At 31.9% G+C, this 17,372-nt stretch overlaps 1 protein-coding gene across 1 annotated transcript; it reads right to left on the bottom strand.

Annotated features, from left to right (window-relative positions):
* Window positions 1-1,047: 1,047 nt before the first annotated feature.
* Window positions 1,048-4,838, bottom strand: LOC108338829 (mitogen-activated protein kinase homolog NTF6). The gene is made up of 6 exons (XM_017575865.2): window positions 4,392-4,838; window positions 4,168-4,297; window positions 3,926-4,063; window positions 2,377-2,709; window positions 2,013-2,196; window positions 1,048-1,646 (listed from the first exon to the last, which is right to left on the bottom strand). Exons 1-6 carry the CDS (start codon window positions 4,550-4,552, stop codon window positions 1,471-1,473), a joined length of 1,122 nt encoding a protein of 373 aa, XP_017431354.1. The 5' UTR covers window positions 4,553-4,838; the 3' UTR covers window positions 1,048-1,470.
* Window positions 4,839-17,372: the final 12,534 nt, after the last annotated feature.

Here is a 17,372-nt window from a genome sequence, read left to right as displayed (position 1 = left end):
TCTAAAAATTTGCCACGTCATTTAAAAATAAGATTTTTCAAAAATAAGGATCCAATTGAAAAAACAAATAAGATGAGGACCTATTTGAGATTCTAACAGAAAAAAAAAAACGTACTGAAACATTAAACCTAAAATTAACTATAAAAAAAAACTATTTTACATAAAAAAAAGTTATTGTATTTCTATTATTGTTATCAGAAGCTTTTTTTGAAAAAAATTTATATATTACAGTAACTTGGTTAAGGAAATTATTAAGACAAACATTACGCAAAGGATTATAATAAGTATTTTAGTAAGAAATTAAAATGTATACAAGTCTACTGATTATGCATTGTCTGTATAAAAAAATTCGTTATCCAAAAATATAACATTCATATAAACTTTTAAAGTAAATATGATAAAAACCAACATATTACCAAACAATATAAAAACTATTATACCATAAACTATTGCTTCTATTACAATATAACAATAAGTACATTATTTAATTTGCATGTTTCTTTAGCATGCACTTTTATGCTTACGAACGTAGTGAACACATAAATATAACATGCATATGTATATTTATATGTACCATGTCAAATAAGAAATGAAAATAAGGTTCCAGTCATTCAATCGTTCAATAATTATTAACAATAGTTCTTCTAATAGATGTACACAAAGAGAATCAACACAAATTCGATTGTCAATTTAAATTGCAACACATTATGAATTCAACTCTTCCAAAGTTGAGCTTTTACAAAGTAAAGGGTAAAACAATAATCATCAATCATAAAAGAAGTCATTAATATAATAAAATTCCTTGTATGCAAAATAACTTAATTGAAATTATCAAAGTTTTCCAAACAACAATTATCCCTCTCAACTTTATCTTCTGAAGTGAATCTCACAATTTAGTGTTGCCAAATTCCGCAAGTGGAACTAGCAAGCTGTGATTGCCATAACTCTGTAATTTGAAGGAAAAGATAGTTTACAAGCACCAAAACAGAATCCAAAGTTCAGAAAACGCATCAGAAGTGTGTCTAAAATTCAAAAGTGAAAGACAAATAACGAAACAAAACCTCTATTATAACCACCCAAAAGTAAAAACCACTATATTGTGGCTTATCTTCAATAACTTCTGTGTAACTACTATATTTGGATATTTATACAATGCAAAGCCAAAAAGACAACGGCTTAGGCCTTGGAAGCATATGCCCCTCTTATGCATAGCAAGCACCAACGCTTTGTGGGTACCATAATCCTCTCCAAGAAATAAAAAAGGTAAAAGAAAGTTTCCCTCTCAAGGCAACTGGAACGGGAGAACCTATCTCCCTCACCATTTCCATTACAGAATCACATGCTGCACTTGCAGCTCCAAACCTACTAAAGCAATTTATAACATGTTTGATAGAAATAGAACCTTTACCACCCAACTCCAAACCTGAATAACGAAATTCCATATAAAAAATATTTTGCCAATGCCCAAGGCTATTCCAACATCTGGTCCTGGCTGAAGTTTAGAGACTCTCTCCATATGAGCTCCTTTATGTCTTCTTCGTTAAGAGTTGTCTGTTCGAAATCAAAGATGAAAGGAGTTGGGCAAACGGGCTCCTCGTTGATCTCATGAAGACTTGCCATGTATGGGTGATTTAGTGCTTCTTCGACTATGCAAACCATAGAAAAGAAGTAAAACTTATGAAGAAATGAAAGAACGTGATAAAAAAGATAAGAGGGTAAAACGTGATTTAGCCTTTTAGGTCTTCCGAGATTTGGTCTAAATTGATTTTAGTTCCTACATTTTAACACCGTAGTTTTGGTTCTTGTACATCTGAAATGTGGTGGATTGTCTATAGTGAAGTAAAAATGAAGTACAGAATTGAGAAAAAAAATGTACCACATTACGAAATACAAGGTCTAAAGCTATCGTTTTGAAGACATACTAAAACCAATTTTGACTACATACTGAGGGATTTAAACACATTTTACACAGAACATAATGGATTATTAAAAAAAGAAAAAAAGAGGTATACCAGTTATTCGCTTGGAGGGATCAAAGACCAACATTTTCTCAGCAAGATCAATTGCTAACGTGGACGTATCAGGAAACCGCTCAGCAAAAGACCTCTTCTCTATATGTGGAAGCTGCTTAACATATTTCTTTGCATTATCACTTCTGAGGAACCCAAGATCCGAGTCATTTGGAGAACCTAATAACTGTTTTGAGAGACGATTATCAGGACTTTGTTCATCAAGATTTCATCACTTGTAAGCAGCTTGCATTAAGCATCAATACTAATTAAAAGATATTTCAGAAGACAAGGATCCTAGCGTGCTAAGCTAAACTTTTGTGCCAATTCAACACACAACCAGGTAGTGAAGAGAGAAGACAAATACCTCAGTTATAAGGGCCAACTGCTGAACATAATCTTTACCAGGAAATAAAGGCTCCCTTCTAATTATCTCCATTAAAATACAACCAACCGACCAAATATCAATAGCAGCAGTATATTCTGAACAATTCAATAACAATTCAGGGGCCCTGTACCAACGAGTGACAACATATTCTGTCATAAAGTCCGTCTCTGAGGTTGTTCTGGCCAGCCCAAAGTCACATATTTTGAGATCACAGTTTGCGTTGAGAAGTAAATTGCTTGGTTTTAAATCTCGGTGCAAAACATTTGCAGAATGTATGTACTTCAATCCTCGCAAGAGTTGATATAAAAAGTACTGCAGTGACATTGAAAACACAGTTTAAGTTTTATGAACTACAAATTTCATTGATACAAATCAAATAAAACGACGAAATTTAAATTTGTAGGGTAATGATCCATAATCTGTTTCAAGGAAAAAGCATCAGAAGATCTGATGCTGGTTACTGAATTATTCAAGGTTCTCGGACAACAATAGATGGCATCGTAAACAGAAGCAGCACTAAATGACCAATTTAACAGTTCCATTTTCTAATTAGCATTCTTGATCATTTTTGTATTAATAACAACTTTCTAATATCATTCGAGTAGTTAGATTTCTTTTTTATTTGTCTTAGATCCTTCACGTCGAGAAGTCAACTCAGTTTCCAACTAATCCAAGTTAAGCCAGTGGACTCACAAGCTATACTAGCACTTACTCTCTTTACAACACTTAGTCACCCCCAAAACTTCATTTAAGAAAAACAATCTTGTTATCTTACCACTTGGATTAAATTCTTGGTGGTATTTAGATTAATTAACAAATGAGAAGAAACATTCGATTAAATTACATTCTCCTCCCATACCATCAAACACGGTCACTAACAAGTAACAACTACTGAACTAAACAGTCAAAATGCCACATAACATCAATGCCGAAAAATACGGAGATAGGAGATAAATTAAACTCATCTTCATCACTATAAAATGCGTATGGTACTTTATTTAATCGCTTTCCGTGTATCCTTTACACATGATACCTTTTTCCCACGTTAAACACCAGTAAGCACCAAAGATGCCCATTGAGTGGTGGTCATTAACACAAACAAGACAACAAATATCTCCACATATTTTTGCCTTGATTATGTGGATATCCTCCCCAAGAGACAATACTACTCGAATTGGATAAGACAACTGCCATAACAAACTCTAGCTAGCTCCTAGTATTTACTGCATTTACATACTCATGTCAATTGATTCAAATGGTCAGAGGTACAAGCCTGTCCACATTATCCACCAAAGAAGAGAACAAATATACTATAAATATGAACTCCCACTGTCTTGTATTATTACTATAAATATCTCACCATTATCCCTGAAGCTAGGTCTTAGACACCCACTTAAATGTCACAACACTCTTTTCTCATACTAACTCTCAATCACTCCTATGACGCGTGCACACTTACATTTCTTTCAAGTCAAACAATTAGTCACCACCACCACTCAGCAATAACCACAACCACGTAACTCCTCACCTGGCAGTGCTCATCAGTGAGAGCCTGATTAGACTGTATAATCTGATGCAGATCGGTGTCCATCAACTCATACACAATATACACATCGTTGAAATTCTCCCTCTCCGCTGGCCGAATTATGTCCTTAATTTTAATTATCTGCACAATAACAAAGCAAAACGAACCAAATAAAACATCATTACAAAAATGCACAAATCATCATTGTTTTAATTTCTAAAAATCACCGAAAAAACAAAACGCACGTTATCATGTTCCATGTGGCAGAGAAGCTTGATTTCTCTGAGCGTCCTCTTCGCGTCGATCCTGTTGTCAAACGCATTCCCAATCTTCTTAATCGCAACTCCTTCTTCGGTCTCCGAATTCGTCGCGCAGCTGGTAAATTCATTCAAAAACCAGTTAAATTAATTAATAACTAATTAACTAACTAAATTAATTGAATAAAACAGCGAAAGAGAGAAGAACGAACCAAACGATGCCGTATGCGCCTCTACCAACGGGTTGCAGAGGCGGTGCGTACTTCGCATAGACTTCGAAAACGTTGCCTAAGATGTTGTAGCGCACGTACTTGCCACCGTGAACTGGAATCCCTTTCCCTTTCGGTTTCTCAGATTCGGCGTTATTTTCCATTTCCTTTCGTTTCTCTGCACACAAACCGAAGCGAACAAGGAAAGTGAGTGAGAATTGGGATTCAGGATTTCAGAATGTGATTATTATTAGGTCCACTTTGCCACAGTGACTTCAATGGCTTTTGCTTTTTGGCGTTCGAACTTTTCAAATTTAATTTCAAATGTTCGAATCTGCTTCGTTGTTCTTGTTGTAAACCTTCCCGTTTGTGATTAGTTGGGGACAACCCAAAACAACACTGTCCATCAAAATTATCTTTCGAAATTGAATCGTGTCAGTGAAATCCCGCTCCTTTTCTTGCAGTTTTTTTTTCTCCTTTTTGTAAAACAAACAAGGTATTAAGTAAAGGACGCTGAGGCCAAGAGAAAAAGCCTGCACAAAACAATGTGCTACGGCCCTTTCTTTACACACCCCCATAGTTTTCTTGTGCACCCCCAGCGGGTGGTTAAAAGACCAAACTGCCTCCTTTTTTGTTTTCACCCCTTATTATCACCTCACCTCACTACGGATTGACTCAATTCATAGTAATGATAGGATCACACTTTTACCTATAAAATAGTTATAAATAATAATTTTTTGTATTTTTTTAAAAAAGAATAGAGTAAAAAAATGATAACTTTAAATAAATATAAAAAATTTATGTGTCACAATATTATTTTTTTATAAATAAAATGTTTTATGTTAATTTATTTTTTCATAAAAAAAATAGTTTTCAAATTACATAATTCAAAAGGTAAAAAAATATTTATGAATTGTACAATGAGAAAGACACTCTTGAATACACAGTTCGAAAGATGTTTTTGAATTACATAGTTCCAAAGACACTCTTAGATTAGATAATTTGAAAGACGTTTTTGGATTATATAGTTCAAGAAAAACTGGATGACACCCTCTAAAGTTTATTTTATGCAAAATAGACTTCCGAATTGTGTTAACGTAAAATTATTTTTGGATTATTCAAACTGAAACTAAAAAATCTTCCAAATTGAAAAGTCCAGAAAATATTAATATTCTAGATTGCATAAACCTAAGTCATTTTTCAAAGACATAATAAGATTTTTCATGTGTTATTAGTGTGCATGAGAAAATATTGGGTGTAAAGAGAAACTACATAAAGAAAGGCCCAAAGCATTTAAATAAATATGATCTAAAATTATATTCTAGAACATATTAACATATGCAAGAAAATAAATATCTAAAAGGTGTCAAATGATATTTAAAAAGAATTAGACATGTTTGTAGTCTTTTATTTTTTAGTAAATATTAAAATTAGTCTGTTTAATCTTTTAATTTTCAAATTGTGTAATTTAATTATTTTAATTAAATTTTGTTAAATTTATTTAATGTTTTAAGATATTGTTTACTATTTGTCATATTTTTGTTTTAAAGTTACGTTAAAAAATACATTTAAAATTTTAAATAAATTTAATGAAATTTTTTTAAAAAAATTAATTCTACGCAGTTTTCAAAGTAAAAAAACTAAATTAATTTTAAGCTGTAAAAAATTATTAATTTAAATTTTCACTAAAAATCAAGAAAAAAATAATAATCTTTAAAGTACTTTTTCTTCATTATAATTATATATTTTTAATCAATATCAGCACTGTTAAACGCGCATTCAACATGTCGTGGGTTGTAACTCATCAAATGAGACATCAAATGATAAACGCGCATTCAAGCTTGTAAGCATTACATCATCATCAGTGATGCAATGTTATCTGACGTAAAGTCAATTCTTAGTTGGAAAGGAGAGTCTAGAAATCACTCGTTTGTAGATAATTGCAATAAATAATTTGGCATTATTTGTTACATAAATAATAAACACAGTGGACCATATATAACGTTATATTCACGATAATTAAAAGCTACAAAATCTCCCCTTTATTAACTCAAAATAAAAATTAACAAAAATTATTCTTTTATATTTCCATTCACAATAATTTATAATATTTTGTATATCTTTAACCATGTATTACAGAACTTTTGCCCTTGCGACCAGCTTTATTAGAAGGCTAATACAAAAATGTGTAAATAATTACTATAATACGTGTTGGTCAGGGTAATTTTTGTTCAACCTTTTTCATGCATGATTGAGAAACTACTATTTAGTAAGGGAGTTTATAATTAATAATATATCAGAAATCTCACATAAAATAAAAATAAAACTAATTAAAAATATATAAATAAACTAAAAATAGAACTAATTAAAAATATATAAATAAGTTAAATCTTATTTTATAAATCGATTTTATGGAATTTAATTAGATTTAAAGTTTATTTCTTAATTAATAAAACAAAGAAAAAGTTGTTTTATTTTATTATTTTTTATATTTTAGTTTTCTTGCTAATTATTTGATGTTTCTGTTTTGTTTTTGGAATAAAAATGAGTTTGATAATGATTAATGTGATTTGATGTATAGGTTTTTACAATTTCATTATACTATTTTTCATTTTAGACAACTGTAACATCCAAAAAATACAATATAAAACTATATAATAGAATAATCATATGTCAATAATACTACAGATCAGTCTTACAAAAGATAGGACGTACGCTTATGGCCGAACGGCCTTACAGAATAACTAGAAAGTTAAAACGGTGCAATTTCTCAATCCTGACCGAACGGTTTACAAAAGACCTATACCGAACGGTCATACAAAAAAAAAGGGAAAAGATGATCGAACGATCATCGCAGAACTAAACTAAAATACTGACCGAACGATTCTACTGTTCGATCTTAACTTCTACCTCGACTAAACTTTCTTCTGCTAGCGCTTCTTCCAGGAGTTCTTCTCCTTCTGCTCATATCCACACAGATGATCATTGCGACAGGACATCAATCGAACGTGCAAAACGGACAAGACAGGAAAATAGGGTAAGCTTATGTAATTTAATTCAAGTATTAACATAGATTTCACACAATTCAAATAAACGAGATAATTAATTCACTTTTACATGCAAAGCCTAATACTAGACTCTGACTGTCCGGACTGTATGAATTTTGTGTAACTACGATGTTCGTGCACCCGGGTGATGTAGTAACTGGGATACCCTCAACAGCTGCCACCCGAGGTTGGTTCTATCTGTCCAAATTAACCATAAGAACTAGGACCTCTTGTCATTCCCACACATGACTTACCCTTCTCTACGTGAGAACGAGTAATCATGGAATATCAGGATGAATCGCCAGCTTAGCATGCCCACATTCATACTTTACCAATTCTAATATCCATTCATGAGATATTCCTCCCCGGAATACTCTTTCATAATCAAAGACGTTTCATCCATATCATATTCCATCATCTTTCATTGTTAAACCTCAATTTGAACGAATATCCCTTAGGATACAAAATACCGAACGTAAATCTTCAACCCCGAATGAGACCGAACACTTGGAGTGAGACCGAGAGGTTTCCAGTTCCAAAACGGATCAAAACCGAGAGAGTGACTATCGGGGTTGGAAAAAGACCGATTACAATAATGTTTCACGAGGACAATAGAAGCAAATGTTATTTACAAAGTGAGCCAATTTAATGAACTGACTCATGAACGTTTTAGACTGAACACCGCAAAGCCTAGGCCGAGTACTAAGACTCTAGGCCGAAACCAATGGAGACCGACACTGTAAGACATCAAATGATAGTACTTAAAGGAATCATATGAAGAAACCGAACGCTATAAATACTTAGCTTATTTATGAGTTTATCATCAAGAAAACCGAATGTCAATTGAAGACCGAGCACGGTAGAGAGTGAACTCTATGGAGTTTGGACGAACGCTCTTAGTATCAAGATATATTACGGAAAGGAGAACGAGCGCTTGGTGTAAGACCTAGCACTTACTTAGTACGAGTACTTGGTGTAAGACCAAGCACTACTTAGTTTATAGAATAAAGGCTTGATAAATATAAGATATCATTTAACTAATGATCAAGAATGAACGAACATACAACTACATATAGATATACTTAAATTTATAACAGAATACCAAGGAACGAATATCCTTGGTTGAACGCCTATATACAAATATTACTAAACGAAGACGCTCGGTTCTCAACTGGAATTCCATCCAAATGAAAAATCCAGTTCCAACCGAGTCCACGAGAAAACCGAACGGTCAAAGATCATTCAGTGACGAACATCAATTTTCATATGGAATTTCATACTTAAAATTATGTATATCAATTCATTTATCAACATCTATTTTCATAATTTTATACATCCATATCATAGTAAATTTTCATACTTCATAGTAAATTTTCATACTTCATACAGTCAAAACATATCAACAATCATATTTCATATTCATTCAGCAATTCAACGAACATACATACATTCAAAACTAACATAAAATCAAATTAAATAAGCTTCCATTACCTCTAACGTGATCGAACACTCACAAGTATGATTACTGGTTCACCTCTACAAATCCTTCTACCCTCAACGCTCAACAAATCTCCAAAACTAAACCAAGTAAAAACCAAAACACTATCAGAACTACTCATTTTAGAAGAGTGATCAACACATGAAACCAGAACTTGGTTTGCATGTCCAGAAAACCGCACGGCTGAGTGAAGAGAAGAACTTACCAGCTCAACTTCACAAACCGATCGGTTCAATCGAAAGCCCTTGGCACCGAAAGAGTGGAAATGGTGTCTGAGTGATGATCGAAGGAAGAAACGATGAGAATCCTTAGAGAGAAGTAAGAGCTTTTTAGAGAGAAGGAGGAGAGAATGGGATTTTCAGAAATCTGGGAAGAAGGGTGCATGCAGAAAGTGGCGTGAAAATTTGAAAACTTAGAGTTTTTCTTCCATCGTCAAAACCGAACGGCCACTCAGCTGCTCACACTTGCCTTCCACCATCTGATTTTCGGATCCCCTTCCTTGACACATGTAATCCACTAAGACGGGTCTTGAGTGGATTTTAATGGTCCTGACAACACCAAAACTTAGTAACACATAAAAGTGTTACCTAAACACTAAATGCAACAATTTTATAAGTGTGATTTAAATATTACCTAAATACAAGTGCGTTTTTTCATTTCGTCTTTCCACGTTGGTGAATTTAATTTAGGATTCTAATGATGAAATTGGGATACAATTTGATTCGCGATGAAGGTGATTTTGATGTGTGTTTATGTATTTTTTTCAATGCATTGCAAAGATTTTGTTTATTTTTATTATCCATTCTCTCTATTTTGTTTTGTTATTGATAACTAAACTATCGATGTTGATAATTTAATTGGACAGTGGAGCCCTAAATTGTGATTAGAAAAATGAAGGAAATAAATTGTGAGTGTATTTTAATGTTGGGTGAGTGATAAGTATCTAGTTTAAGTAAATTTTATGATAATTTTGATACTTATTTTATTTTAATTTTGGTAAATTTAGGTTAAACTCATTTTAATTTGTTTTGTTTTGTAGTTTTAAGAATTAAAATCAAAGTGGAGAAACATAAAAATTGATTTTCTTCATTTTCGTGTTATGGATAACAACCACTACTAAAAAGAAGGGCATTACCGAAGGCCAGAAGCCCTCGGAAACAGCCCAAAACCGCCGGTAAAAGGTAATTACAGACGGCTTATCGACGGCCGAAGAGCGCTCGGTAAATTGCTTGTCGCTAACATTTACCGAGGGCTTCTGCCCTTCGGTAATTACCGAGGGCCAAAACCCTTCGGTAATTACCGAGGGCCAAAACCCTTCGGTAATTACAGAGGGCCTCAAACCTTCGGTAATTACCGAAGGGCAGAAGCCTTCGGTAATTACCGAAGGAAGGAAGCCTTCGGTAATAACCTAACGTGGGTAGTTACCGAAGGGCAAAAGCCTTCGGTAAGTTGGAGGCAGTTCTAAGGCACAATTATATTTGTAATGAAACCAAACTGTTCACAACACAAACAGACCTGCATAACAGTTTTCAAGCACATACAGACCTGCATAATGTGCATCTCAATAATGCAATCATTGATCAAAATCCATAGAACATCCATTAATCCATAGAACATGTATTTATATTTAAAACATAAAACAATGTAACATAATGATGTATTAACATCCAAATCATCCAAATGATGTAAACTCCAAATGTTGTAATATCCAAATGTGTCTATAACAACTAATAACAAAATGAAACTAATAATGTACATAGTTATCATCAGAATGATCTTCATCATCCTGCTCCTCTATAGATGGCTGGACTGGTGTGGGTTGGACTGATGAGGGTTGGACAAATGTGGGCTACTGAGGGACAGCGGGTGACGAGGAGGGTCGTGGCTGGGTCGGAGGGATATTGACTTCATCCTGTGAAGTATCAGGCAACACTCTCATGACCAGGGCCTTAAAGGCTGTGAACTCTGTTCTCAAATCAGTGATTTCCTGATCACGTTGCTCCAGTGCCTGCATGAGGCGAAGAACGACCTCGTCAGGAGTAGTGGTGGAAGAAGAAGGTTGGTGCTTTAGAGTACCTCCTCTCGATGTTGCATAGTTTGCAGCAAGTTGTCCTGCACCGTACACTCGTCCCTTTTTCTTCCCACCTACGATGTCGACCCAACACTGTGTCCTACGGATGTCATCTTCTGCATTACTGCCATCATCCGGTGTAGGAGCTGACGCATGTTCAAATCTAACCTGTGAAAGTCTCGTAGAAAATTCTTCCTGTTGAAACATTAAAAGCAATGTTAGGGAATGATAGAATAACATAAATGAAAAATTAGTAATAGTAATAGTGTTATTTGCTTACATGAGTCTTCCGAGATCTTTCATCAACGAATTCATTAGTTCCCTTCCTTACATGAGTCTGTGCAAAGACCTCATCAACATGGATCGCCCGTCCCAGAGCTTGTGCCTGTAACATAATTTGGAATTAGAAGTGTACATATGACATGTTAAAGAAATAACTTATATATGAAAGAAAAAGTTATGTAATGAAATTATACCATACGAATGACATGTTCATGAATGGTTATCGACCCACCAGTATGCAGGGTGCCACCCTTTTCAGATGCTCTGTTCCTCTGGGCTTTGGCACACTTATTGCGAAACTTTACTGTAGCACAATCCCCCAACCGCAGCACCAACCACAGCACCAATCGCCTTGCTCACGACACCAACGTCCAAATCACAGCGTCAATGGCCCACGCACCTCACCTCACAACGATGACCAAATGACCCTATTGTACCTTCGTCGACGAAAAACACGAGATCAGCTTTGTCAGGAAAGAACCCCGACCGACTTTGGGAGGAAAGAAAGAGCGCAAATAGATTTTTTGGATTGGACGAAGTAGGAGAAATCCCAAATTTTTATCTCAATTCATCGAGCCCCTTACCGACGGCTTAAGTCCTTCGGTATTTAAAATCACCAAATAATTACCAAAGACCCAAAGGCCTTTGGTAAAAGTCCATCGATAATATGCACATTTTCTTGTAGTAAACTGAACAAGTTTATTCACCTACCCAATATTCATATGATTTTTTCGGGATATAAAATAAAATTTCATATCACAAGAAATGAAAATTAAAAAATATTACTTAATTTTAGCGTAAAAATTAAAAATAATTTATATTTTTTAAAATTACGAGGACTTTGTAAATTTAAATGTTTTACTCATTTTAAACTAGACTGTTTTTTTTTTACAAATTCCACACGTTTTGTAAAAGAAAATCTGATTTTTCTACATATTTTCATTGGTTTGAGAGACATACTCGTAATAATCCATACACTTTTATCATTATTTTAATGGTTCATATAATAAATATATTATTACCAGATTATAGTAAGTTATGTATTTTATGTCAAACTTTACTAAAATGAATTCATATACAGTGCAGATTTCATTATCTAATTATTAAATTATGACTAATTTTTTTAATCATTTTTTTAATCATTTATATTCAAGCTTGTTATAATTAAATAATTGAAAATATTATAAAATGAAAAATCGTTCATATAGTATGAATATAATGTGTATTTTTTATTTCATAATATAATTGATCATATGATAACTCTTTTAACCATACTCAGTTAAAATAGTTCAAAAGAACGTATCGATTAGAACACCTTTCATGGGACCTTCATCATGAAAAGAGATTTGTGTTGTTTGGTTTAATTTTGGTTAAAATTAGTTTTATTTTATTTTTTGAAAACAATAATTTTGATTCTTTTATAATAAGTGATACTTGTTTTCTATCTTTATATTTTAAACTTCATTCAATGAGATAGATAAATTATTATTTAAGGAGCTCATCAGTATCTTACTGTGATAACTAAATTAATTATGTTAACGATTAAATTTTATTAGTCATTTCCCAATCAATATAGTATTTTATTGTTCCTCTTATCTTTTAGCAATTAAAAAAACAAAAAGTATATAAAGTTAAATATCTCGATTAATTTTAAATAGATTCTATTAAATAGGAACTATATTATATAAAACATTTTAAGCAATTTTTTTTTCTCAATCATGCAAGAATGAGAATATATAAAAGTTACATCTTAGTCAAGGATCTTTCACTATCTTTCTATTAAACAAAATTTCTTATCCAAGTAGATCACTTTGTTAAGCAGAATTAGATATGTGTGAGATGAATGAGAAACTAAGTTATGGTGTCTGCTTATGCATTAATCTATGCCTCATAATCGAAAAATAATTAATTAAAATAATTTTTTTCATAAATGTACTTTACAAATTCTCACATGAATTAAAAATAACAAAATCAAATTGTAATAAAAATAGAATTAAATATGTTTGTAATTTATAAACTTATACATAATTGAAATTCGTCCGTAATACTAAATTTTTGAGATATTTAGATTCTAAATTTTAAAATAAATAGATATAATCTTCTTACTTCGATAAAATTAATATTTTTTTATATATTAAATAATGTTCAAAACTAAAGCATTTAAGTTAAGGATATGTTAAATAGGATAAATAACTAACATGAAACAGTGATTAATAATTAAAAATATTTAACAAATGTTAAGACGTAGTTTGTTCTTAAAATTTGAAAATTAAACTATTAAAATTTAAGAATTTCAATTTCACATAAAATTTTAAAAATTTAAAATATATTTAATTCATAAAAGTTAAACTCGTTTTATAAATTAATTTTATAAAGTTAAGCTATATTTAAATTATTTTTATATAATATCAAAGTTTATTTTAATTAAAGTTATACTACAGTTTAGACAATCCATAAATATTTTAAAATGTTTACTGTTTATTGCGAGGTAATATATTTGAAATTTTACACAAATTAAATATATGATGAAATTATGGTATATAAATAAAAGTAAAACTTATTTTACAAACTGTATTTTTTTAATAAATTAATTTTGAACTGATTTTTTAATAACTTTTTTTCTGTGGAGGAATATATTCGAAGCCGATAATTTGGTTAAAAGCAAAATTTCCAAGCTACCATTGTCAAAAAAGTACTGTAATCATTAATGAAAGAATCCACTTGCATAGTGCTCGTCTTTTCCATTTCCATTTATGATTTTCATAATCAGTTAAAACAATCACTCCTTCTTTTATTCAGCAATGTAATGATTATTTTATCATTTGAAGAAAGATATTTTTGGCACTTTCTTCAACAAATACAACGCAAATCTGTAGCACATATCACGTGCCACCACAGATAAAAAATTGGGGAAGAAAATCATATACATTATATTTTATTAATTTTTTTCTGAAATATTTTTAGAAAATAAAAATATATACATAATGATGATGAAAAAAACAATTACCATTAATTAAAGTTAAAATATTTTAAACGATGTAATATCCAATAACAGTACAGAATCCAAACATATCTGAATTCTTCCCGTGGAAGAAAAAAACGAATATTTGGTCAAATTCTCGCTTTATACTTCAAACAACATATATTATTATTAACTACTATAAATACTTTTTAATAGAGCGAATAAACACTTAAACAGAAATTGACAATTGATTAGTATATAGATTATACTAATCTATATAGATTATACATATTAATCAAAATATAAATTTTAATAATAATTAATTGCATAAAATAATAATAAATGATCAACTATATTATACGCACGAATACACACGCGCTACCGCTCATTTGTCGGAAGAGGAAACATAAATCCCTGTTTTTGTATTCGCATTCAAAGCTACCCATCAAAATCACACACCGATTAAAATCCAAGGCTAATTAATTAAATAACAAGACAAGAATCAAGAATAATTAATTAAATGTCATGTAGATTATTTGAGTTCTTGCGAAATATTTTTAGTTTATTAAATATTTAAAATTTCTATATTTTCTAATTGAATTTGAAATATTTATTTATTTTAATTAAATATTATGATTCTATTTTTGTTACACTACTTTACATATTTATTCTTCCATTAAAGTAATTTTTATTTATTTTATTATAAATTTAATGTTTAATGGATATTAAAGAACTCTTGTTGTTACTACATTAATAGTGACGTGCGATCTCGATGACAAGTGAGATAGAATAATCTCATTATTTAATATATTTGTAATTTGAACAATAAAATTAAATTCTCACTAATAATAAATTCATTTCATATAATCACAATATATCACATTACATATAAACAAATAAAAATGATAAAACAAACTAAAAATGACATTACATAATTAATTACAGAAGTTGACTTATAAAATAAATTAAACAATACTCAATTAAAAATACCACTCTTACAAGTAAATTGAAGCTTACCTAACCCTACATATGCAAAATTTAATATAACAACAGTATTACAGACATCAGCGTCTCTGCAAATACTACAATACCAAATCATATACGATACTGCTATACGCTATGCTGATTTTGTAATTATGGTGTAAAAGAATTTCGAAAAAAGAAACAGAAAGAGGAACAAACATTCTGCGTTATTACACAGGAGAGACTAAGCTATCACATGATTTACTGCGTCAGGATCCGAAGGTTCTACCCGACCCGACCCAGTCAGGGTGAGGTAGTGTCAGAGTTGTAGGCACTCGAAACCGATGGCGTGGTGGAAGAGGAGGTGTGAGCGGTGCGAGAAGCTCCGTCTGATTCTCCGTCAGTGGTTGGGCGTGGAACCAAAGAGGAGGCAAACGCTGTGAGCGAGCTGACGAGAGTTTTGACGACTCTGATTTTGTAACTATGGTGTAAAAGAACTCGACAAAAAAAACACATAAATAGGGAAGAACATTCTGAGTTAACAAACAGCAGAGACTAAGCTATCACATGATTTAATGCGTCGGGATCCGAAGGTTCTACCCAACCCGACCCAGTTAGGGTGAAGTGGTGTCGGAGTCGTAGGCACTCCGAACCGGTGGGGTGGTGGACGGGGAGGTGTTAGTGGTGCGAAAAGTTCCGTCTGATTCTCCGTCAGTGGTTGGGCGTGGAACCAAAGAGGAGACAAACGCCGTGAGGGAGCTGACGAGAGTTTTGACAGCTCTGATTTTGACCAGCCCCCTGGGCGGAGGCAGCCTTCGCGCTGGGACTTGTCTGCTGTTAGATCTGGTCACGGTGCGCTCCAATTGAGGCATGCTGGGCACGAGGAACCGCAGAGAAGTTGAGGAGGCAAATCAGAGTAAGAAGTTGGTTTGTGAAGTGAGTGAAGCAGGGAGGGAACTTAAAGCAGAGAAATTTCAGTAACTTACTCAAGAAGATTCGTTTCAGGAATGCATATCATGCCTACTAAACTATTTTTTCTTTTAAGATTTAAATTAATTACAACTATTTTCAATTTTATATTCTTTTTCTTGTAATTTTAGTGCAGTGACTGCACTAATATAAAACAATGTTTTTATATATACACAACAGGTAACAAATAAAATTAATGCAATACCGAATAATCGCCCGTAAATTTCTTGCAGACACGGTTGCTTCTTCCTGCACCTCCCTGTTTTTATTTTAGTAACAGCATAAAAGTTCTATTTCCTAAATTATTTTGTTAAAAATATAATAAAAATCTGCACACTTTTTATTTTTAGTAATTTTTTAAATTAGATTTTCTAAAAAGTTTTCCCAAATCTAAAAAATGCCTTTTGGAATGTTTTAGGATATATTTTTAAATTTGAAATTATTGTCTGACACATTATTTCAAATATTTATTTATATTTTAAAATATCTAATTTGAAATTCAGAACAAGTGTTCCAAAAGATAATATCAAATATAAAAATGCATTCCAATATACTCGGTTCATTTTCTTTTATATTTTGAATTAAATATTATGAAAAATACGTTGGTGGTGCCCTAGATAGCCACAGCAATGCCTTTTGCCGATATCAATTACGGTGGATGTGGTGATGGGGTGAGGCAGACAAGTAGGAAGAAGAAGGGCAAAGTTGTTATTTCATTTAACCTATAGAGGTACAGACATAACAAGGAACACAGACCCAGTAGTAAAGCCCAAATAAAAGTGATAAATAAATTAAAAACATGTCTAAATCATTATGGTTTTCCTCTCCTTTCTATTCTTATCATCTCACACGCACAAGTTTACAAGGCGCAGTACTTTTAGTTAATATATTTAATTTAATTACTGTTCTGTTTAGCAATTTAAATTCCACAAAAATATTTCTATTGGTTACCTTCCATAAAAGAATTAATTTAGTTCACAAAAATAAAGAAAAACATTTTTTAATTCTTTTAATTACTTATAAATATATTTTAACGTTTTGAATAATCCATTTTAATTTTGAAAAAAAATAATACAAAAGAAACTAGATGTAAATGAACTAAAGTGGTGACTTTTTCTGTAAAAGAAGTTACTAGATCCGCTTCCATCTTTGACGCGTTATGTAATCGTTCCTACACTTATTTTCATGTAAC

This window comes from Vigna angularis, chromosome 5 (assembly GCF_016808095.1).
Source record: "Vigna angularis cultivar LongXiaoDou No.4 chromosome 5, ASM1680809v1, whole genome shotgun sequence".
NCBI classification, from domain to species: Eukaryota; Viridiplantae; Streptophyta; class Magnoliopsida; order Fabales; family Fabaceae; genus Vigna; species Vigna angularis.
This window is presented reverse-complemented; position numbering and strand designations above follow the sequence as displayed.